This window comes from Suricata suricatta, chromosome 3 (genome assembly GCF_006229205.1).
Source record: "Suricata suricatta isolate VVHF042 chromosome 3, meerkat_22Aug2017_6uvM2_HiC, whole genome shotgun sequence".
Taxonomy (NCBI): Eukaryota; Metazoa; Chordata; class Mammalia; order Carnivora; family Herpestidae; genus Suricata; species Suricata suricatta.
The window spans coordinates 13,015,135-13,040,029 of NC_043702.1; the positions used below are offsets into that span (position 1 = coordinate 13,015,135).

Consider the following 24,895-nt stretch of genomic DNA (forward strand, 5'->3'; position numbering starts at 1 on the left):
GCGCCTGTGTTCACAAACACACACACACACACACACACACACACACACTTACATATCATGCTGCCTGATATAAGCAACATACTCAAGAACAGCATTGTTGAAGGATCTCCCAGGAAACCAATGTGTTCTGCATCTGCATCCAAGGCAGCAGCCACCGACCCCATGCAAGTATGGATTTCCATCTCAAGGTTATTAATTATATCAGCAAAAACCTTTCCCCCAAATAAGGTCACAGGATCCAGGGATTGAGATGTAGACATTTGTTTGGGGGAACTGTCATTCAGTCCCTTTCAGAAACCACACTGGCCCAGAGCCCATGGAAGGACCCACTGAGACCTCCCTCAGGAGAACCTTTTGTGGGGCGCATTGTTGCCCGGCGTCCCGGCTGAGCTGCCACAGCTCCCGATCTGCTGTGACAGCCTGTTTGAGCCCCCTTCTCTGGGCAGCTCCAGGTCCATGCTGAGCCCAGCGGGGGAGTTACCAGTGAGGGAGAGTCTTGCCCAACTCAGGATTTCCCTAAGGGGGATCCCACGCTGGCCTGGCCAAGATTTTCTCAAAATTGTGCTGCAGTCTGACACTCTTCTTATTCATCCCTTTCTTCCCTCTCTCCTCGACTCTCCCTGCCAATGTCTGCCCCCATCCCCCCTTTACACTTCACAGCATTTCCCTAAGAATTCTCTTGCCTCTTTAACCCTTCCTCTCTTGACATCTGCTTCTGGGAAGAACAAGACTGGCACAGTCAAGTGCTGGAGATGCTGTGGGCCCAAGCTAAGCCCAGTCCCTGCCTTCACGGAGCTGAAAATATAGGGATAGAGGCAGATAGACAAGGAATAACTTTTTCTTACTATGTTGACAAAAGCTACCAGGGAGACATCTGGAGTTCCCTCAGCAGATAGGCTGTGGTCTCCTAAGCTGGTCAGGGTGTTCAAAGTAGGCATCTTCAAGGAAGGGATACTCAAGCTGGGACCAGAAGGATAAATCGTTTTCAGGGGAGGATCCATAAGGGAGTTTTCAAGCCAAAACCAACAAGATACATAAAGACTCTAAGAGAGGAGGACCTTTGGACATCTAAGAAAGGTCTGTATGGTGGGAAGGTGGTGAGTAAGGGAAAGATGTGAAGATGAACAGGAAGGGGTAAGCAGGGGCCCTGCTTATTTTATTTACTCCCAACAGCAGACCTGTGAATAGAACTTAAGTCACCATGAATTATGAGCAGGATAAATGGTGATAAAATCATATCTTAGTGAAACCTAGAAAACCAAGGATTATAAAGCCCACTTGAACACAACCAGAGAGAACAGAAAAATTACTTACAGAGGAATGAGAATTAAACTTACAGCATATTTACTAGCCACAGAGGCCAAAAGGCAATCTAACAACATATACAAAACACGATTCTTTTCTTCTGAACAAATAAATTCCTTTTATTCAGAGTCCCTACAAATATAAGTACTTTCAAATGTGCAACATTACCAGAGAAGTAAAAGTTGAATCAACACAGAGATCAAATACTGCCCATATTCCTTCATAGGAGGATGTTATCCAAGCTAAACATTTACATTATCTGATTCCATCAACAACAACCAACATAGAAATGAAATGGAAGGAAACTGGAGAAAGAAAACACCCAGGGTATTGAAACCTTACACCTGCATCCCTTTCACTATAGCGCTCAGAACCACTTCATGATTTTAGTTGACAGACAGCATTTTTTTTAAATCAAGATCTTCAATAAAGACTGGGAATTCTCAGGAAGCCTTATAGAATTTTCTATCCCACTAATCCCTTGTTCACAAGTTAGAACAAAATTAAAGCATATCTGGTCATAGTTTAGAGGCCCAAAGACCTTCATTTAAAAAAAAAATCGGTAAAAAGGGGCGCCTGGGTGGCTCAGTTAGATAAATGTCTGACTCTTGATTTCAGCTCAGGTCATAATATCGTGGTTCAAGAGTTCAAGCCCTGAGTTGGGCTCTGTGCTGACAGTGCAGAGCCTGATTGGGATTCTCTCTTTCTCTCTCCCTCTCGCTCTGCCTCTCTCTCTCTCCCTCTCTCCCTCTCTCTCTCTCTCTCTCTCTCTCTCTCTCTCTCTCTCTCTCCCCTATGTCTCTCTCTCTCTCTCTCAATATAAATAAATAAACTTTACAAAAACACCGGTAAATGAAATGCACTAAAGCAAAAAGAAAGATGAACCCTGGGAAAAGACAGGGCAATTCCAGAAAGAGTCACACTTTACCATTAAATTTAGTAATCTGATGACTGCAAGAAACAAAGCATATTAAAAAAAAAAAAAGCAAATTCTAAATAACAATCACACATAGGAAATGTTTAAAGGAAAGTTAAAGAGTGTTAGGTTTTGTGGGTCAAGAGGAGGAAGAAATATTGAACAACTTCACACATTATTAAAAAAATATATGTGTTTAAAACTTAACAGTATATGTCAAAGGAATAGAAATACAATTCGTACATAGTGTTCGAGCCCGTAGGAGAACAACAGACACGTTTTGAGGTCTGTCAGCTGCTGCTGAGGTGTCTCTGTCATGCTGACAAGTCACCCGGGGAGACAGAGCTCCTTGTCACCGTTCTCAACAAGTAAGCAGCTGAGGGCATGTGAAGTGACTGACCCCAGGTCATACTGCCAAAAAGTGGTGAAGCCGGAACTCAAACCCAGAAAGTGTGCTTTCGGAAGCTGGGTCCTTTTCTATCTGTGCTATGTAATGTCCATCTTATTAAGCCATCTGATGACAGAGGTAAAGGAAGAAAAGGAAGCAACAGGAAAAAGAATTGCAAACAGAATAAAGTAGAAGTAAATCCAAATATATCAATAATAATAATTAAGTGCTGGGGCGCCTGGGTGGCTCACTTGGTTAAGTGTCTGACCTCGGTTCAGGTCATGATCTTACAGTTTGAGCCCCACGTGGGGCTCCGTGCTGACAGCTCAGAGCCTGGCACCTGTTTTAGATTCTGTGTCTCCCTCTCTCTGCCCTCCATCCTTTGCTCTCTCTTTCTCTCAAAAATAAATAAACATTAAAATTTTTTAATAATAATAATAATTAAGTGTAAATGGATCTTATAAATTGATTATTTGGAAAAATAATCTGAAGTCCATACAGTAACCCAGAGAGCCCACCTGCTCTGTCTCTCCCTTTACTTTCCTGACTCCTTCTAGCACTTTCTCCCATTACCCCTCCAGATCAAATCGCAAGCCTTTGTGATGCCCACACGTGTGGCCTCAGGGCCCATGTTCCTTCCAGTCACTGTGCCAGGCACGCTGCTTTCCCATAGGTCTGCTCCCCACCCTCTTCCTCAGGCCACCTTCACAGTGACCCCTTCCCTAGCTGCTCTGCTTTGAAATTAATTTAAATTCAAACTCTCTCTGCCCTCACCTGGCATTCCTGTGTGGCCTTTCCTGCTTTATTTTTCTCCACAGCCATATCCCGTCCCATGCCCTGTATATTTTTGCTTATTTATTGTGTCGCTTTGCTGTCTTCCTGACTAGAATCTACATTCCACGAAGGTTAGGCGTTCTGTCTTTTGTTTTAGTAAACGTCCACTGCTTTGCACAGCGCTTGGCGCATGGTAACAAGTAAATAAACATTTCTTGAATAAATGCATTCGATGGTAACAATAGAAATGACGAACTATTTAGAGCTACATGATAATGAAGGTATTCTATAATAAAATACGTGCAAGGCTCCTGTGGATGAAATTCGGAAACCCCGTGGAAGCAAGCACTTAAAAGTTGATGGGAAAAAACGTCATAATAAAGACTTAATACAGGAAAGATGTCGATTCTCCCCAATTGACCCTTAAGTTACAAGAGGGATTTTCAGAAGTAAGAATATCATGGCTCAGCAGAAAGGAGTAACTTGCTTACGGTTGCACAGCTATTAAGTGCCAAAACTTGCATCAGACCAGACTCTCCTTCCCTCCTCTCCTCTGCCTTCCCATCCCCCCTCACCGCCTCACCTCCAAAGACCTCTCCCTGCAGGTCTGACAGTGGGTAGCAAAAAAAAAAAAACAAAAAAACCCCAGCAATTTCCCATTTTAAAATTTGATGTTATTCAACTCACACTTATTGAAACCGACCCGTTTCAAAGCACTTACTGTAAAGTCATTTTACTCTTCACAGTTGTCCATGGAGATGACTGTCCTTACCTTCCATTGACAGGTAAAGACACAGGCTCAGGGAAAAAAAAAAAAAAAGGAATGGCTTCTTGGTCGTAGAGTGACAGTTCACACAGCCAGATCCTTACAGGATATGTTGACTGGAGGTTTAGCCTTGGAGCTCAGTAGCTCAGTAAACATTCATTAAAGCAAGTTGATCTTGGAAAGTGAGATTACCTTTCTGGTCCTTAGTTTAGCATGGGAAGCAGGAAGGACTCTGCTTCCTGGAAGACATGCAATGGAAACCAAGAGAATCCATTCATTCTTTTTTGGGGCAGGGAGGGAGGGTCTTCACAGTATATTTAAAAGGTTGAGGGGTGCCTGGGTGGCTCAGTCAGTTGAGCATTCGATTTCGGCTCAGGTCATGATACCATGGTTTGTGGGTTCGAGCCCTGCATCAAGCTCTGTGCTGACAGCTTGCTTGGAGTCTGGATCCTGCTTCGGATTCTGTGTGTGTGTCTCTCTCTCTCTGCCCCTTCCCCACTCGCACTCTGTTCTCTTTCTGTCTCTCAAAAATAAATAAATGTAAAAAAAATTTTTTTAAATAAAAAATTGAATTACTTACCTGTCTTTAAAATTATGGAGATCTGGGGCGCCTGGGTGACTCAGTGGGTTAAATGTCCAACTTGGGCTGAGGTCATGATCTCATGGTCGGAAATTCAAGCCATGTTGGACACCGTGCTGACAGCTCAGGGCCTGGAGCCTGCTTTGGATTCTGTGTCTCCCTCTCTCTCTCTGCCTCTTCCCCACTCACACTCTCTGTCTCTATCTTTCTCCCTTAAAAATAAGCATCAAAAAAATAAAATAAAAAACATGTGGAGATGGGGGCGCCTGGGTGGCTCAATGGGTTAAGCACCTGACTTGGGCTCAGGTCATGATCTCACAGTTTGTGGGCTCTCTCCTGTCTGCACAGAGACTGCTTCAGATCCTCTGTTGCCCTCTCTCTCTGCCCCTACCACTCACTCTCTCTCTCTCTCAAAAATAAATAAACATTTAAAAATTTTTTGGAGATTTTACATAAAATCTGGATTCCCAGCTTTTTTGGGAAGTCTGAAGAACTAGAGCACTCCATTCCTTCATGCCAACAAATGTGTGGAGGTGAGTGGCTGCTGAACTTGGCAGTCTCTCATTCATGTGTTCTACTTGCTTCTCTGTTGAAGACAGTTAATTTCTAATTTCTACAATGCCCATACTCTCTGCATAAGTTAGTGACAAATCAGAAGCTAGGACTTAGGACCCATGATTTTCCCTTGTCCCTTATATCAGTGTGAATTCTTTGCACTCATGTCAGTCTTAAGGAAGACTTGAAATTCTTATGCTCATTAGAAACGCATCACGCAGTCACCTATCAGACGGTGGCCGTTCTTCCCCCTGCCTGTCTCCTGGAAAGTTTCCTCATGCTCACAGAGCCAGAAGGCGAGATCATCTCCCATCCAAAGCACCATCTCTTTCACGTGAGTTGACTCTCGGAATCCTTAAACATCCCTCTCACGGACTTATCAGCATTTCATGGCTGCCATGCCCTTCAAAAATGTATCATCTCCTCCCTTTCCACACGACTACTCTGCCACTGTGTCATACTCAAATGTCAAAACAACAGCGAGATGGCAAACTGTCAAATCTGTTCCTGAGTCCGGCCTCATTGCAACACCAGATGCTTCCGGTCACTTGGGAAATCACTCTGACAATAGCTACATATCAAGTTCAAGGTCAAAGTGAATTCTCAGCAGATCCTGCACAAGTAGAATTTCTCAGCAGCTGTTTAAATAATTTATAACACCAGGATGTATGCCTGCCTGAGAAGTGAGACATAAGATTTCATGTAGGTGACACTTTCCTATTATGTCTTAGGGGGTAAGGCAATCGGGCATCTCTACATAGGATGTGTGGTCGGTGGTGATGCAGTCACAGTTCCTGCGTTCTAACCTGACCTTGTTCATCCTCTGTCATGGACTAGAACTGAAGCTTCTGACAGATAAGGAAGCCACATGTCAGCCCTACATACCATATCCTAGCAAGGCACCATCGTATGTCCCGAAAGAGGAATGCTGCGTCATCATTTATTTGAGGAGGATAGAAGGAAGTTACGCATGCCAACTCTCTGTTGTCTGGGAAACAGACAGCCTAATGCAGCACATCTACTTTCTTAAACTTTGCCCTTAGATGTGGGAAAACCCAAACATCAAAGATGGACTGCATTCCCGCCGAGTGGACTCATGCTGAAGGCTGGAGGAGAGTGGTTTATTCGCTGATGAAGAAGATGAGAATTCGCTACGTGGTTATCTAGGGGGAGGTACTCTCCACCGTGGGGAATGCCGAGACCAGGGTCCTGAGGCAGGAATGTGTCTGGAGTGTTTATGGAACCGAGAAGGCCGCGGGCATAGGGCGGAGTGGAGGGTTGGAGCAACAGGAGTGGCAGATGGAAGGGCGGAGCCAAAGACCGGACAGTGTGACACCATGGCCGTCACTGTGGCAACTTGCCTTTTACTCCCACTGTGCTGGAGGGAGGCTCCTGTGGACTGACTGACACCCGTGTGCATTTAAGGATGGTGAGAACCACTTGAGTGTGCTAATCCACTTTTCTAAATGTCAGTTGCGTGAAATCTGAAAACACAGTTAAGTATTTCCAATAAAAATTTAGCAACTGAATTACGATGGGCTGTAAGTGTAAAATGCACCCTGGATTTTAAAGATTTAGCTAGAGAAAAACCACGTAAAGTATCTCACTAGCAGTTTAAATATCTATTTGCATATGAAACAATAATATCTGGCTCTAGTGTGTTAAATGAGACATATTAAAATTAATTTTTTAATTTATTAGTGGGACAGAGAGAAACAGACCGTGAGTGGGGGAGAGGCAGAGAGAGAGAGAGACACAGAATCCGAAGCAGGCTCCAGGCTCTGAGTCAGCACAGGGCCCAGTATGGGGCTTGAACCCACGAACTGTGAGATCATGACCTGAGCCAAAGTTGGATGCTTATACCCACTGAGCCACCCAGGTGCCCTATAATAAAATTAATTTAATGTTTCTTTTACTTCTTAAATGTGGCTACTAGAAAACTTGTATTTGCCAGGAGGGACCATCTTATGATGTAATTTACCAAGTCTGCTGCAGGCCAACCTACAATAGATTAAAGGATGGACCCATAGGCCCGCATTTTAAGCAGGCACTTCCAGGTGATGCCAAAGGGTCTGAGGACTCCCACTGTCCTCCTGAAATCGGACCCAGAGTCTTGATTTCACCCGTTCAAGAAAAACACCCAAAGCCGCATCAAGGAGTCATGGCGGCAGGAGCCGTGGCCCTTCTACAAGTCAACAATCGTCAACCCTACCACCCTTCGAACTGTATCCCAAGCCAGTTTGTTGCCTGTATTATTACTTGAAAATAAATCACAAATAATTATAGAACCATTAGTCCTAGCATTTATATAAAATTTGCTAATTCTAAATAGCTTTTGGGACCCTGGATGGCTCAGTTGAGTGTCCGACTCTTGATTTAGGTTCAGGTCGGGCTCCGTGCTGAGCATCAGGTCTGCTTAAAATTCTCTCTCTCTGGGGCGCCTGGATGGCTCAGTCGGTTGAGCCTCCGGCTTTGGCTCAGGTCAGATCTCACGTTCGTGGGTTTGAGCCCCGCGTCAGGCTCTGTGCTGACAGCCAGCTCAGAGCCTGGAGCCTGCTTCCGGTTCTGTGTCTCCTTCTCTCTCTGCCCCTCCCTCTCTCATGCTCTGTCTCTCTCTGTATCAAAAATAAATTTAAAAAAAAAATTCTCTCCCTCTGACTCTGTCCTGTCCCCTGCTTGCATGCACTCTTTCTCTCTAAAAAAAGAAAACACCTTAAATAGCTTTCTTTCACTCATATATCAAATTTTAAAATTAGTATGACAACTATTAAAGACTAAAACCAGTTTGGTGCAGGAAAATTCCAGGTCTGACAACCATTTGACTTAATCACCATTTGACTTAATCAAGAGTAAAAAATTTTAAGTCCTAAAAAATATGATGTCAGTTCATTTTATTAAATTTCTTTCATATTATCTATTTTTATTTTCATTATGGACATCTTTCATGTAACTTCATTTTTAAAAATTCAGATAACATAGAGAGATATATTTAAAACCATCCAAAATCTTACCATACAGAGATAAGAACAGTTTTGGGGGTGGGGGGAGGGAGGTGTTTCCAATCCAGTTTACATGGTTTTGATTTTACTCTATACCCAGTTGGATATATTACTTTTTCACCCAACATTTTCAGGTTCAGAATACTATTGCTTTATGGCTATCCCGTAGTTTATTTATTTATTCTTCTTTTTTGAACATTTAGATATTTCCAGGATTTTGTTATTAAAATAATGTGCAATAAGCATCCTTTTATAAAACTCTTTTAATGTAATTACCTTCTCAGGTAGAGTTTAGAAGGTAGAATTTAAAGGTCTACAGTTAAAACCTTTTAAAATATCCTCAACACTGTTAAATTGCTTTCAAAAAAAACTTATCAATCAGTATGTATTGTGGATTGATAAGTGTCAATAAACAACTAATAATAGGTTTGCATTGATTTTATTCATTTTTCAAAATCTTTGCTAAACTTGTTAGGACCCTCTAAAAAATTATTTCATTTTTTTTTAACTTGCAAATCTATTAGTGACGTTGGGCTTTTTTCCATTTTTTTTTTTTTGCCATTTATATTTCTTCTAGAAATTGTCTATAATTTCCTGTCTGAAAATTCACCAGTATTTGTTGTTTTCACTTGTATGGCTACATACCATATTGAAAATTTCAACGTGGTAATGACCTAACAGATAGTCTTTATTTTCACATATTTCTAAACTTTTGTCTCCAGATGACCTTTAGAATGAGTTCATCAATTTCTTTTTTTTTTTTTTAAGTTCGGTAGAGATTTTAATTGGGCTTCCATTAAATCTATAAATTAGAAAAAATTAAGACTTCTTTGAAAAGAAAAATATTTATTTATTTATTATGAGAGAGAGAGAGAATCCCCGTAAGGCTGAATGCTGTCAGCACAGAGCCTGATGGTGTGAGATCATGATCTGAGCTGAAATCACGAGTTGGATACTTAAAAGACTGAGCCACCCAGGTGTCCCAAGATTTCTTTAAAATACACAGTCCTCCTGGGGCTTTTGGAGGGCTCGGTTGGCTAAGCTTCAGACTTCACTCAAGTCATGACCTTGCGATTCACGAGTTTGGGCCCTGCGTCGAGCTCTATGTTGTCAGGACAGAATCTACTTCGAATCCCCTGTCTTCCTCTCTCTGTGTCCCTCCTCTGCTTGCACTCTTTTTCTCAAAAGTAAAATTAAAAAAAAAAGTTGCTACAGTCCTAGCACCAGGAGCATAATCTACATTTTCCTAAGTTTTCTATCTTAGTAAAATGCTAGATTTTCTTCATTATAAACCTTGCAAACTTTTTAAAAAATCATTTCTGAGGATTTTATATATGGATACCTATCATCAGCAGAGTACTTATTCTTTTTCTGGATAGTTATTAATAGTAGTTTAGAAAATGACTGATTTTTAAATGTTTCTTTTGCAACATAAGGGTTAATTACAAAATAAAATTTTTAATTCTTTTTCTTGAGCTTTGTAGATATACAAATTGTCTATAAATAATGATAACTCTCTTCTCATTTCCAAGAGTTATAGAAGTTGTTTTTATGTCCTGCTTTCTTGTAATAGATGCAATTTTACAAATAACTTTTACTGCCCACTTTTGTGGAATATTTAAAAAAAAAAAAAGCACTTTACAGAAACTAGGGCAGGGTACTCTAGACTATTCAGATCCTTCAAGAGAATGTATCTAGGCATGACATCTTAATTCAAGAGGCTTCTTAACCAATGGAACGTGTTTGAAAGAGAGTGTCCATAAGGACCTCATTCCCATGTTAGATGATAAATAGTTGAAGGAATGGGGATGTTCATTCTGGAGCATCGACACTCTCGAGAACCTGCTGGAACAAGAATTTTCATGAAAACAAGGATTGGACTTGTTACATAAGCTGTTCAAAGAAACGAATGAGAAACAAGCTACAGAGAGGCCACTTTATGCTCTTTGTAAATATTTTTTTCAATTTTTTTAATGTTTGTTTATTTCTGAGAGAGATAGAGAGACAGTGTGTGAGCAGGAGAGGGGTAGAGAGGGGGGGGGGGGGAACACAGGATCGGAAGCAGGCTCCAGGCTCTGAGCTGTCAGCACAGAGCCCTACTCAGGGCCCAAACTCAAGAACTGCGAGATCTTGACCTGAGCCAAAGGCGGAAGCCTAACCAACTGAGCCACCTAGGTGCCTGGATCCTTGTAAATAATATGAATTAAAAAGTAACTAGTAGGCAGGGGAAACTCCCACAGAGGAAATCATCAAGTGCAGGGTCAATAATCCATTACAAAGATGCTTTGGAACGTCTGATAGGAGGTTCAACTAACAACCTTTAAAATCCAAATTCGATGGGCGCCTGGATGGCTGTCGGTTAAGCCTCGGACTCTTGGTTTCGGTTCATGTCATGAGCTCTTTGTCCATGAGGTTGAGCCTCCTGTGGTGCTCTGTGCTGATGGCCTGAATCCTGCTTGAGATTCTCTCTCTACCTTCCTCTCTGCCCCTGCTCCCAGGCAGGTGTGTGCACAATCTCTCTCTCTCTCAAGATAAATAAATAAACTCTCAAAAAACTTAAAAAATTATAAAAAATAAAAATAAATTTAAATCCTGTATTTCTACCACCCATCTCTATAGCCTCTAGAGTGCCTGGCACAGAAATGTTTACTGAAATTCATTTAAATACAAATAGAAGCAGTATAAACAGCGTCATTATTTTTAGGCTGATTCTTTTAATAATCACATTCTAACATATGTTACATACATACATATGTTGGGGCACTTGGGTGGCTTAGTCGTTTGGAGTCCGACTTCAGCTCAGGTCATGATCTCATGGTTTGTGGGTTGGAGCCCTGAGTCAGGCTCTGTACTGACAGCTCAGAGCCTGGAGCCTGCTTTGGAATCTAAGTCTCCCTCTTTCTTGCTGCCCTTCCTCCACTCACGCTCTGCCTCTCAAAAATGAATAAACATCAAAAAAATTAAAATATATACATATATAAATGTGTATGCATAAACAAGGAATAAGACTTTCTCCAATCACTCCTTGAACCTGCAGCCTTGGGTCAATCAACGAATATTTATTAAGAAATCAAAAAAAAAATCCATATATACGGAAAACAGAAGTAAATGAATGTGCAGGGAAAACTGTCAATAAGAAACATGTTCTAATCACTTTTTCCCTACTGAGAAAGTGCATATTATGTTTAAACATTAACTGATATTCCAAATAGACACTTTCTGGAACATACGTTATTTAAGATTCATACTTTTCACTCCAACAAAGAAACCCCTTCAGGAAACAGATAATGAAAGCGGTTCATTGTCGCCTGTCCTTCTCATTCAAGATTAATGTTCAACCTGTCTTTTCTTACATTCCCCAAATATCCCAATATCTGCCCCAGCAAAGACTCTACAACCAAAGGAGGCAAAAATGCTCACAAGATAGAAACCTGCTGAAAAGTGATTGTATGGTCCATGATCTTATCTTGAGGAACTGAAGAATAATTATCTTGTATAATAATCATTTCTTATTGTATCGCTGCAATAGTATGTCCCGTATGGTTACTGTCACTCTTAATCAACAGTCGTCCAAATTAGTAACTTAGCCCCAGAAGTATAGAATTATGACCTATTTTCTACAAAAGACAAAGTGTGATTTTTATGTGCCGGTTTTAATGTACTCGTGACAGCAATTCTATAAAACGTTTTATTTCAGAAGTGGTCACAGAAAACTGAGCGGCTGGGAGGATGGTGAGTTCCTGACAGAAACAAAAAACTCTATTCCTCCCCAGAAGTTTCTGGAATGCTCTCTTCTCTTCAAACACAAAGCAATATTCTAGAGCTGCGGATTGATATGAAATGAAAGATACAAAGAAAAGCCCTGTTCTGAAAAACAAAACCCAGAATGAATAAGTCATGGAAACCCTTTACCTCCCTGACAGTCTACCTCCCCAGGCGCTGAAAGACAGCCTAGAGCTGAGTGACATCTATTGTTCAGGTAGGTCTATGGGTGGGATCATCCAGTCCCACTGAGTAGACTGTACATTTGGTTCATGAGCCAAAGGCGACCTGTCTTCCCAGAGCAGCAAATCCGAGTGACCCGGGAAGAGGCAAATGGAAGCTAATAGCCAGTTCATAAGAATCATCCAGGAAATGCGGACAGAGATCAACAAGCTGAAGAAAGAGAATCAGTTCCTCCGGATGAAGCTGACTTCAAATAGTCCGAGAACCTCGGGCAGTCCATGCAGAGAATCAGGAGATGAAAGGGAAGAGGAAGTCACAGGCCCCAGTGACCTTGGGAAAGCATCTGAAGAGTCTCCAGCAACCCTTTACAGTGGTGTTTCCACCGATCCAGCACCCGCTGGGCACAAACATCAAGGTACCGAGTGACGGCAGCTCTTCCCGGCTGTGCCCACCTTTGCAAAAGCCTCCTAAATATCAGGTTTATTGCACCTTTCCTATAACTGCATGGTTGGTATTAATAGTGGTGAGTCCCATTCTTTTTCTCCTGGTAGATTAGCTTTAAATCCCCAGGAGAAAACAATCTCTAGCATCTTCAAGCAGCATATTTTAGCAACATCAAAATTATTTCCAGATATTCCTGGAAAGAAAAGAATGGCAGGTTTGTGAAAAACCGATCATCTTAAAAACAATGGGTTTTTTTCCTTCTTGACCTCAAGCATTAAATGCCACAAAATAGAGCACTGAGTGGACATAGGTCAAATGGCATACTTACTTATTAAGTTACAATATTGCACCATAGTTGAGTGTATGACTATTACTATCAGACAAATGTGGCTGCCAATGATTTGTCACTCATTATCAACTTGACTCAGAGATCCTTATTAGAAATCTTTAACCTCTGTTTTCTACATTTGGAAGTGTGATAGTGTCTACCTCATGTGGTTGTAGTACTTGTCTCTCTGCAATAATAAACCAAGTGCTTACTATAGCACCTGCAAACACACACCAAATGGCTGGTAGTGTTCCTTAGCCATGTTTTACCAAGAACTTTACTGCCCTGTAGGAATGTATGTTGCACATACTTCAACCTACTCTACAGGTTGAAGACTTCAAGACTCAGGGTCAGTGTCTAATAGATTCTAAACATCAAGTCTCTCAGGTTTTATGGGGAAGAATTTTGACTGCAAAGACTACACACAAAGTCAGAAATCAGCAGAGCGAAAAATATGTTCTACATTAAATTGTCAGTCCTTGTCTACATAGAACATATTCAAATAAAATTGATGTACATAATTAAATACTCAAATTTCATAATATCATCTATCAAAGGCTTCAGGCAATGCCATCTGAGGTTCTGAAGAGCTTGGCAAGAAAACACGTCATATTTACCAGCTGGTTTTCTCCATTGCAGTGGTCTCTCTCGAGCATGGAGCCCTACATTTCAAAGCTGGGAACCAATTCCAATTGGGATTTTTACCCTTTTTGTCAAGTGTGACTCTGGACCTGAATAGTTCTTTCTGCTGGCTATTTAGTAAAGCTAAAAGAATAACTGATAAAGAGGTTAGACTTTTTCCTCATTTAAAAAAAAAGGAAAAGAAAAGAAAGAAGGACACATCCTTACCCCCAAGTTTCCCCACCTCTGCAATCTTGAACATTTTGTACTAAATGGCTCTGTCTTGGTATGGGTCTGTCTTGGATACTGTAGGATGTTTAGCAGTTTCCTGGCTTCTAAATACTAGATGCTCATAATATCCACCTCTCACACTCTTCATGACTATCAAAAATGTCTTTAGACGTTCCAACTGTTGCTTGAAGGACAAAATTTCCTCCAGTTGAAAACCACTGCCTTACTCCAAAGGTAGACGACACTCCTTCGAATCTATTTTCTATGATGCTTATCCTTAAAAAGTTGAGTCTTGAGTATCTCTTGTGGCCATTTTGCAAGTGTGACACCATTCAAAGAACAAAGAGCATTACCCTTTAACCTCTCAGGGCCTGAATGACATCAAGATTAGGGGAGATTAGACTATTATTAAGAGCTGAAAGCGCAAGGGCGCCTGGGTGGCTCAGTCAGTAAGCGTCCAACTCTTGATTTCAGCTCAGGTCATGATCTTAAGGTTCATGATTTCGAGCCTCATGTTGGCCTCTGTGGTGACAGGGTGGAGCCTGTTTGGGATTCTCTCTCTCTCCCTCTCTCTCTCTGCCTCTCCCCTGCTCGTGTTCATTCATTCCCCCTCTCTCAAAATAAATAAATATTTTTAAAAAACAAAAGAGCTAAACACACAATGGATAGCATACTTCTGCAGATGGATGGTAACTTTCATCAAGAATGTTAGCATTAGGGGGAGCCCCAGGTGGCTCAGTCAGTTAAGCATCCAACTTGACTTCGGCTCAGGTCATGAGCTCGTGGTTCGAGATCTCGTGGGTTCGAGCCCCCCATCAGGCTCTGTGCTGACAGCTCGGAGCCTGGAACCTGCTTCAGATTCTGTGTCTCCCCCACTCTCTGCCCCTCCCCAGCTTACGCGCTCTCTCTCTCTCTCTTAAAAACTAAACAAACATTTAAAGAAAAGACCAATAGCATTAACTGTGAGAAGAACTGGTGCAAATATTTGATGAAACTTGGGGACCTCTTGTCAGCTGTATCAGTAAAACACAGAAAGAAATATGATTTAAATTTGTCCTTGAAAGCCCAGTTCAAGAAGTACTTGTGTACTGTGTAAGGCACTATTATAGAAGTAAGTGACATTAAGTAGGAAAAACATTGGCCTGAGCATGAGGACACCGGATGGCAGTCCCAGTTTTGTAGTAGTTGATCCACACTGAGCAGGACACATAAAATTCCTGGTCTTGGCATCATCATGTAAAAAGTAATGGATTAGGGGCGCCGGGGTGGCTCAGTTGGCTAGGTGTCCAACTTCAGCTCAGGCCATGATCTCACAGTCTGTGGGTTTGAGCCCTATGTCTGGCTCTGTGCTGACAGCTCAGAGCCTGGAGCCTGCTTCAGATTCTGCATATCCTTCTCTCTCTGCCCCTCCTCCATGCACACTCTGTCTCTGTCTCTCAAAAGTAAATAAACAATTAAAAAAATTTTTAAGGTAATGGATTAGACTAGACACCTTCCAAGGCCTATTCTAACTGCAAAATCTTGTGATTCTATCAATGTAACATGCTTTTATGATCACTTGCCTCGTCTGTAAAATGGAAATAGTGATAAAATCTATTTCGTGTGGCTGTTGAGAGCATGAAATAAGATAGCACAAGTAAGACTCATCATGAGCTACTTGGTGATAGTTAATATCATTGAATATGCCAAAAGAATATTATTTGACCTCAATATAAGTTTTTTATTAGCAATTTCAATAAGGCATTGCCAATATCCACTGAAATTCATATTTGAAACTGAATCACAGACATTTGCTACTAGAGAGCAACTTTTGAGATAACCCCCTTATTTTACAGGGGAGGATAGAAGACCCAGAGATTAGCAACCTGGTCAATCGTCCTTAGAAAACAGGATACCATAAACCTACTCTTTGAGGGGAACCTGGGTGGTTCAGTTGGTAAAGCATCCGACTCTCAGTTTTAGCTTAGATCATGATCTCAGTTTGTGAATTTGAACTACACATCAGCCTCTGTCTGCACTGACAGTGTGGAGCCTGCTTGGAATTCTCTCTCTCTCTCCCTCTCTCTCTGCCCCTCCCACTCTCTCTCTCTCTCTGTCTCTCTCTTTTCCTCTCAAAATAAATAAACTGTAAAAAAATTTTTAACTATTATTTGAGAAGGAACAATATGAAATCAGAAATGTGAGTCTCACTTTAAGAAAGGGAATGATTAAAGACGACTTGGAAGAAAATCACTTGGAGCTAGAAGTTCCTTGGTTGGTTCTGGAATATGTGCAGTGAGACAAAATGAGATTTTATGAGCAGAGAAGTCAGCTTCCTTCAGGACACAGAGCTACACTACAGCCCAGGGACAGAGCTGCTTAAGTTTATTTATTTATTCATTTATTTATATAATATTATATATTTCTTTAAATATATAAAATTATGCATATATATAATTATATGCTGTATGAGAATGCAGAGCACCTCTCAGAATGTATTTTTGTTGGATCCGTTCTTATGGAAGCGTCGATACTAGTGGATAAGCATTCGGTGGATACGACATCCAACCAGCGCTTTCAGGGATGTTTCCCTGGCCCTCTGGCCCTGTGCAGTGGCCCCTTGGGACTATCAGGGAAGAAGTAATTTGCTGCAAGGAAGATAAAAGGAGCAGTTCTTTCCAGAGCTCCCTCCCCCCCCCCTGCCCCACCCAGCACTGCTGGACCTCCCATTCTCCACAACGTGGTCCTATCCTTTGCTGCCAAATCCACTGCATTTGGCAGCAATCTCTGAAATTGTGCTAATGAACCCACAATGCTGTGTTGCATAGCCTTTCCCTCTTACTGATAAGAAACCAAAGGACAGAGACTATCTGTGACCCAGAGAGATGGACAAAGAACTGATGTGCTAATCGGTCAAGCTGGAGTATAGGTCTCAAAAAAAATAAACTTCCCTTTGCCATTCTTGGTGGAATTTCCTCTGCTGTGACTTCCTACCATTCAGTACAAAGAGACTACTTTGTAATTGTTTCAAACAGAAACTTTTATGATTGTCAATAGTCATCAACTTATTTTTAGACAATTATTAGAAGTTATATATCACGCCAAAGAAGTGTTTAAAGATTTTTTAGAAATAGCATTTGCGGGGCACCTGGGTGGCTCAGTCGGTTAAGCATCCAGCTTCAGCTCAGGTCATGATCTCACGGTTTGTGGGTTCGAGCCCCATGTCAGGCTGTGTGTTGACAGCTAGCTCAAAGCCTGGAACCTATTTCAGATTCTGTGTCTCCCTCTCTCTCTGACCCTCCCCTGCTCATGCTGTTTCTCTCTGTCTCTCAAAAATAAATAAAAAGCAGGGGGAAAAAAGACCCAAAACAAAGAAATAGTGTTAGCATGAAGTTAATCATTTGAGATAGATTTGAACTTAAACCACCTCCCCCTACCCCAAACTGTTGCCTAAAAGTTGGCCTTCTGCTCTTTCAAACTATAAAAAGCCAGAGACGCCTCCACTTGTTCAATGGCCATTATAATCTGCTGTCTGTGACCTGTATAGGTGGACAGTAAATTTAAGTAAGAAGTAACTTTCTTTTTATAAAGTTTATGTATTTATTTTAAAAGGGGTAGGGAGATGTAGAGAGTGATGGAGAGAGAAAATCCCAAGCATGTTCCAGACTGTCAGCACAGAGCCCATAATGGCACTCAAACTCGTGAACCCTGCGATCATGACCTGAGCCAAAATCAAGAGTCAAATGCTTAACCAACAGAGCCACCCAAGAGCCCCAGTGCAGGTCTTTCTTAAACGTCCATGCTAGTTAATGCCAGGGCTATGACAAGAAAAAATAAAGATTCGACAGACATTCCATAAGGGTTCCAGAAAATGAACACTACCCCATGAGGTCCCAGTTCTTAGCGCTCTGGGTAATAACTGCAAGTCTGGTCAGCATTAGTACAGTGTAACTGTGATCCAGACACACTAACCACCCTAGAATGAAGAAAGCTCTTTTAAAGTGCCTGAGTTACAAGAAAGAGAGAAGACTTCATTCAAGTCAAGAGAAAAGTTTATTGGAAGACACTCATGGACAGAAATGGAACTGAGGGGCACCTGGGTGGCTAAGTCAGTTAAGCATCCAACTTTGACTCAGGTCAAGATCTCATGGTCCATGAGTTTGAGCCCCACATTGGGCTCTTTGCTGTTAGCACAGAGCCCACTTTGGATCCTCTGTCTCCTTCTCCCTCTGCCCCTCATCCATTAGCACTCTCTCACTCTCTTAAAAATAAATAAAAATTTAAAAAAAAAGAAATGGAATTTAAAGTCCTCAGACGCTAAGGCCATACTTTTCTCTGTCTCTCTTAGAACTCCAGTTTTCCATGCAAGGCATCTATGCTGTTTTCCACGTGCCTGTTGGGCTTCTGTCTCTCAATCAGCAGACTTCCTCAGAATGGCTTCCATCTCTTAATCAGCAGGCTTCCTCAGAATGACCACCTCAACTAGAGTGAAGACACATGATCATGGGCCAGTGAGCAGCAGCCAGTTCAGCTATTTGTGGCCATTCAGGGGCCGAGAGTCCATGATGAACAGGTTCTTCTACAATCCAGGAGAGAGGACGTTGTCCGGAGTTGGCATTCCAGAACCTTCATGTTCTTCCCATTTGAGAGTCTTGTTTTATTATTTCTACATGTCCATATCTCTGTTCTAATACTGCATCTTTACCAACCACACTGTTTATACAGCTTCCAGACCCCCTCCCTCATCTGTCTCTATCCCCTTGCCTTCATCAGCCTAACATGACTTCCCAGGATCTATCACTACCCGAATTTTATCATATATGGTTTGTGTATCATTTGTCTGCATACAAGAAGGTAAGCTCTATGCAGGCAAGAATTTTGTGTTGGCCACTACCATATCCCCAACTCTGTCTCTTAAAAATGTGCCTGGCATGTGGCTAGCACTCAATTATTTGTAATAATAAGTCAGTGAATATATGTAGTTTCTCTGAAAAAACAAAGTAATCTGTGGGGAGCTGCAAAGATTCAGCTGCTCGGCCATTTACTAGCCGGTAATGTCACTCCCTGAGGGGAGCTGCAAAAAGAGGCAGGGGAGCGCCACTCCCTGCCAGGAGAAGCCAGAAAAACAAAGATCAATCACCTACCAGCAGGGTGGTATCGGCCCTTCACGTGCTGTGCTAAAAACTTTAGTTTGTTTCCTTCTTTACCCTAGCTTTGACCCTGTTTCCTAGCAACCGACCTAGGTCAGCTGCCTTGTTCTCCCGCCTAAAAACCTTTATAAGAGACAGTGTTTTCTGAATAAGAAGAGGCTTGATCAGATACCGTGTGTTGTGTCCTTACTCTCTGTGCTCCGCCTTCCTGCCCTTTCTCTCCCTCTCTCAGGATCACGAACTCACAAGGATTTTCCGCCCTGCCGGTCGGGGCGGGACATGACAGTAATCAAAAGCAATAGTTTTGTTTAGTTAGCGTTAACGAAGTACTAGTAATAGAGTTTGCCATTTGTGGATGTCAACAAAGATAAAATTTTCATGAACTTCAATTTCGTGTCTCCCATATAGGCAACATCATGATTGTTAGACGCTATTCCATTTCTTCATCAGTTCATTCGCTTGCTGCACATGACCCCTGGAAAGCTGGGGAAAGATATCCCAAGAGTGGAATTCTAGAAGCTCAGGGAAGAATCAAACCACTGGCATGGCCTTCAGTTAAGAAGCAAGACAATGAAGAAAAGATGCTTGTGGGAGATTTTTTGGCCAACAATAGTTTTAACAGCAGAGCTTTTCCTGAACACATTTTTGGTAATGTCACCAGGTAATGTTCAGTCCACCTCGAGCTAGGTTACACGCACGTGCTGTGATGGGTACCGAGATGTTCTCCTACATAAGCAAGGTCTCTTCTAGTGGAGGAAACAAAACCAAATAGGCTCTTAGGTCAAAATAATTTCCATCTCATGCATGTCCATTTAGGGAATCAAAAGAAAGAAACATGTTTGAGATCAAATGGTGCTCTAATAGGTACCTCGATTAGCAGAACACTTAACCCAGCTTTACCGACGCATGAAGCATTAATGATCATACTCTGAGCTGGGCACTGGTGATACAAGACTCAGCCAAAGTGAAACATTATGTTCGAAACTCTCATTCAGGGACAAAGACACACACGTAAACTGATCACTATGATAAAGTGTCTCTCAAGGAAAAGACACACTAGGAACTAAACACAGGATTCCTCTCTGAGAGGCAATGGTTCTTATAGAGAAATGACTCAGAGGATTGTGGGGCATATAAAAATGGCATAACTCAAAAGGGCCAGGAGACAAAGAGAAAAGTAACTTGTTCTGCAAAATATATGCGTTGATGTTTTGAGAAGTAGGCACACCCTGAGAAAAGGAGAGATTTAAGAAAACATTTGAGACACAGGTGGGGAGTCTTTAAGAGAAAGGTCAGTCAGTGGCCCCAGGAGTGGGAAGAGCAGAGGGCTCTTTCAGAACAAAATTGTCTATCAAGTCTAACGTACCTCCTCCAGAAAGCTAGAGCATGACCTCCCCTCCCCCACACTCTGCACCCTTGCTTTCCAATTCCCACTGAGGCCCTGGCTCTTCCGGGAGAGTCTCCACACATTTGTCTCTTTCTAACAGAAAAAGAGGCCTGGGTTATCATGGGGAAGAGAAAATGGAACAAATGTGGTTATGGAAAGAATAAGGGAATCATCGAAGTCAGCAGTGGCAGGAAATCAAAGTGAGGGACAAAGTGAGGGAAAGGCCAGCAGGGATTGTCATAAGTATTGGAAAGAGCGCTGGACCTCCCACAGGATGTGGGACACAGAAGCTGAATCAGTTTTATTTGAATTTTAGCAGACAGGATGAAAACTGAGTTTCACTTATAGAAAGTTCTATTATAGGAACAGTGGGAGTAGCCTGAGTCACGGAAGACAGCTGCATGGAGCCAGGCAAAGAAAAATGGAAAGATCACCCCAGGTAGAGCAGAAAAGACAAGAAGATGGAAGAAAGGATGACTGTGGGAAAAACAAAAGTGGTGAAGTGAATGAGGGCGAAGAACGGAACAAGACCCAGCATAAGGAGTCTTCCGCACAAGACTCGTGAGTGCGTGCTTTGTCCAGTAATTACTGGAAAGCTAGTAAAAACATGTCATTCTGAAAAGTTTTAAAATGCAAAAATATTTGGAAGTGTTACAAATACCACTGTTTTCATCTGCAAGAATTCTATCATACTTCCTACAGAAATATTTATATATAAAATGAAAAAATATATTACTAATAAAGACAAAGATCCAGGGATGCCTGGGTGGCTCAGTCGGTTAGGCATCCGACTTCAGCTCAGGTCATGATCTCATGGTCCATGGGTTCGGGCCCCATGTCAGGCTCTGTGATGATCGCTCAGAGCCTGGAGCCTGCTTCCGATTCTGTGTCTCCCTCTCTCCCCATTCATGCTCTGACTCTCTCTCTCCTCTCTCTCTCTCAAAAAATGAATAAACATTAAAAAAAAAGTGTACATAGTTGTACAGTTATATAAAAGCACTAAATGTTCATTGTAAAAATGAATGTGTCCTTTGCTTTAAAAAATTATTTATGTACACATATACATAGACATGTATGTATATAATATACGCATATCCAGTTATATAAAGGCACTACATGTTCATAAGAAAATAGCAAATTACAAAATATAAATGCAATTTTCAAAGTAAAAAAGTATAAAAAGGGAAATCTTCCATAACCTCACTGCCCAAATAACCACCCCTTAGATTTTGATGTACATCTATCTTCCTAGACTGTCTACATACTTTGAAATTGAGCAGCCCACGTGTCACGATGTTTTATTCTTTGTACTTAAACCATTACATTCTCAGTACAGTATTATTAACTTCCTCATTTCAATTCATATTATTTTCTGTAATCATCGAGTAGTGTAGCCAATGTTTATAATGTATTATTTTTCTGAAGCAAAATGTTTTCCAAGTTGTGGAGGAGCAAACTACTTAGAATACAACCCATTGGTAATTTAGAATCTACTTTAATGGGGAAGACTGAGCCAATTGCTGGTTTGTGTTAAAACAAGAAAGTAATGGCTTAAAATCAACAGATGGGTTGGCATAAAATCCAGTCACTATGGAAAACTGTTGAGGAGAACAAAGCATGAATTTTTTTGTTGTTGTTAGAGTGCTTCTTTATTTTGTCTTTAACTTCCTCAGTGATTAACTAGTAAAATAGCATGTCATTACATTAGCCCTGTAATTTTTTTTTGTAAATTCATTTACTTTCTAATAGCTCTCAAAGAATTTTACAAGGGCTTATCAAGGACCAATTTGTTTGGACCAGCTTTTGAAGCAATCAGACATTGTACCTAATTTGCTTGTGAGGTTTTTCATTATTACACCAAGGAAGAATTTTATAGAATAATGCCAATGTCAATGTTTCTAAAAGCAAATGCTCTCCAAAAATCAGAGATCGATTGTTAATTTTTCCTTGATTTTCATAGAAATTAGAAACCTAGAAATCTAATCTTCTCCTGCATTTAAGAAAAAAATCTCAGGCAGGCAGTTGGGTAGCTCAGTGTAATGAGCCTCCAACTCTTGGTTTCAGCTCAAGTCATGATATCACAGTTTGTTGGATCTAGCCCCACATCAGGCTCTACTCACAGCACAGAGCCTGTTTGGGATTTTCCCTCTCTCTCTCTCTCTCTCTCTCTCTCTCTCTCTGCCTCTCCCCTGCTCATGTTCTCTCTCTTTCTCTTTCTCTCTCAATAAATAAATAAACTTCAAATAAAATCTTAGGCTGTTGAAAAGATTAGGGGCAGGCGTCCATATAGAGCATAACATAAAACAAAGAAATGCTAAATCACTATGTTGTACACCTGCAGCTGACCTAACATCATTTGTCAACTATACTCAAGATAAAATTTTATAATAAAAATTAATCAATTAGTAATTTAATTAGAAATGCTATGTTATTCATTTTATTGATAGGAGAAATCAGACACATCAACATAAAAATATACATTTGACTCTTAAACTGTGCTGGTCCATTTATATGTGAATTTTTATAGAAGTACAGTATAGTACTTAAATGTACTTTCTCTTCCTTATGATTTTCCTTTTTTAAATATTTATTTGTTTATTCACTTTGAGAGAGAGCAGGGTAGGGGCAGAAAGAAAGGGAAAGAGGGAATCCCAAGCAGGCTCCACACCATGAGCGCGTGGAATCCGATGCAGGGCTAGAACCCACAAACCCTGAGATCATGACCCAATCTGAAATCAAGAGCCAATCACCCAACCAACTGAGCCACTCAGGCACCCCTTCCTTATGATTTTCTTAATAACATTTTCTTTTCTCTAGTTTACTGTATTGTAATAATACAGTACACAGTGCATGCAACATATAAAATATGTGTTAACTGACTGTTTATGTTGTTGGTAAGGCTCCCAGCCAACAGGAGGCTAGTAGTAGTTAAGTTTCATGGAGTCCAAGTTATATACAGATTTTCCACTGCCCCAAGGTCGGGCACCCCTAACCCCTGCATTGTTTTGAGTGTCAACTGTATCCTTTCCTTTTCTTATAGCAAAATGGTTAAGAAGTCAGCCTCTGGAATCAGATGGCTAAAATCTTAACTCCATCATTGGCCTTGGAAGAGTTATTAGTGTTTTATACCATAGTTTATGTTTTCCTAAAAGAGGAGTCATAGCAGCAACCAAGTAGTTTTTGTGAAGAATAAATAAGATAGTCAAGTGAGTGCTCGTAAATGACAGAGCAGTTATTACTTTATTGATCCCAAACTATGGATCGAGGAGTCTTCCTCCAAGGAAGGGAGCAGATGTGTTCTCCTGGACGCAAGCCACTAAATGCCACTCAGTGAAATGATAGTCTTATCTAATACAGAGAGAGAGACAGGGACAGAGAGAAGACAAACTTGGAAAAAAAAGGTTTGATTTTAAACTCTATTCTTTCAACTTTTTCCTGAAAGCAGTATATCCTAGTTTATGTCCAGAGCCTCTATAACCCTGTTGGAGGGGAAAGCAGGGGACAAAATGGAGCAGTCTAATCCCTCTGATGACACAAGTCACCCCTCCTCTCTCCTTTTTACTGTTCAAGTGACGTGGATATTCTGTTAATTCACAGTCAGTGACTTCAGGTTTATCTGGATTATAAAACAATTGCCTCAAATTTCTGCTTCATTTCAACTGAAGAGCTTCAATGTGAGAGACCCTTCACCTAAGACAATATGATACTCCCCTTAAATATCAAGTGAATAATCTTCCATCAATAGTTTTAAATCTTAGTTTCATCTGCACCTTTCCTTGGGCTCAATCAAAAGGCCAATTCCAATGGATTTTTGTGCATTATTGTGGAACTAAACAGAAAGTATTGTTATAGGTTTTGAATGAGATTGTAATGCTTTCAGCAGTATTTGGTGGCTTAGAAAAAAATAGCAAATGTTTGATTTAAAGGCTCAGTAAAAAGGGTGATGTATATTCTCCTTCCACTTTCTTTAGGGGCAAGATGAAGACAGTCAGTTTCCTGTTACCTATGGATGTGTCTTCATATTCCAAAAACTCAAGTTCTTTTAAATCCTCACAAGATCAGACTACAAACCAACTGAGTACCATTGCAGAATAGGATTGTGAAGTGATGAAATTTAAGAAACAGCTGATTCCCAATTTAAGAAACTGAGGCCTCATTGGGTCAGAATTCTCCCCTACAAAGAGCTCTGGAAAGATGCCCAGTAACACGCACAAAATGCTTGGCATCAGGTCAAGGGACTTGTCAATGGACTTGGCCAAGAAATGGAAGCGATTACTTGATGTCATTGTTGAATACTAATGCTGACGGTGGTACAGTGACTATTGTAGACTTTCTATGCAGCGTGTGAGCAATTAAATGTAATTAAATTAAATTAAATTGCATGGTGGTGCTCAGTATCCGCCTTAAGCCATCAGAGAAGGCTGCTGTTTACATTGTGTCACATTCCAGATGAAACTATAACAAATCCAGAAAAAATCTATTTTTGATTAATAGTATAGAAGCAACAGTGATTACCCTTATAGTTAA

The 24,895-nt window shown here is 41.0% G+C and overlaps 1 protein-coding gene across 1 annotated transcript; it reads left to right on the forward strand.

The window, feature by feature from the left end:
* Positions 1-12,378: 12,378 nt before the first annotated feature.
* Positions 12,379-24,682, forward strand: LOC115286286 (putative coiled-coil domain-containing protein 195). Its single transcript, XM_029932878.1, has 4 exons — positions 12,379-12,643; positions 19,390-19,642; positions 20,732-20,929; positions 24,340-24,682. The coding sequence occupies exons 1-4, from the start codon at positions 12,379-12,381 to the stop codon at positions 24,461-24,463; spliced, it is 840 nt and encodes a 279-aa protein (XP_029788738.1). The 3' UTR covers positions 24,464-24,682.
* The last annotated feature ends 213 nt before the right edge of the window (positions 24,683-24,895 follow it).

Bases quoted from the DNA above. Each gene is read 5' to 3' on its own strand.
- LOC115286286 (XM_029932878.1), top strand. From the start codon at position 12,379: ATGGAAGCTAATAGCCAGTTCATAAGAATCATCCAGGAAATGCGGACA. The intron at 12,644-19,389 runs GTACCGAGTGAC...TCTCCCATATAG, and splicing joins CGCTGGGCACAAACATCAAG to GCAACATCATGATTGTTAGA. The intron at 19,643-20,731 runs GTAATGTTCAGT...GTTCTATTATAG, and splicing joins ATTTTTGGTAATGTCACCAG to GAACAGTGGGAGTAGCCTGA.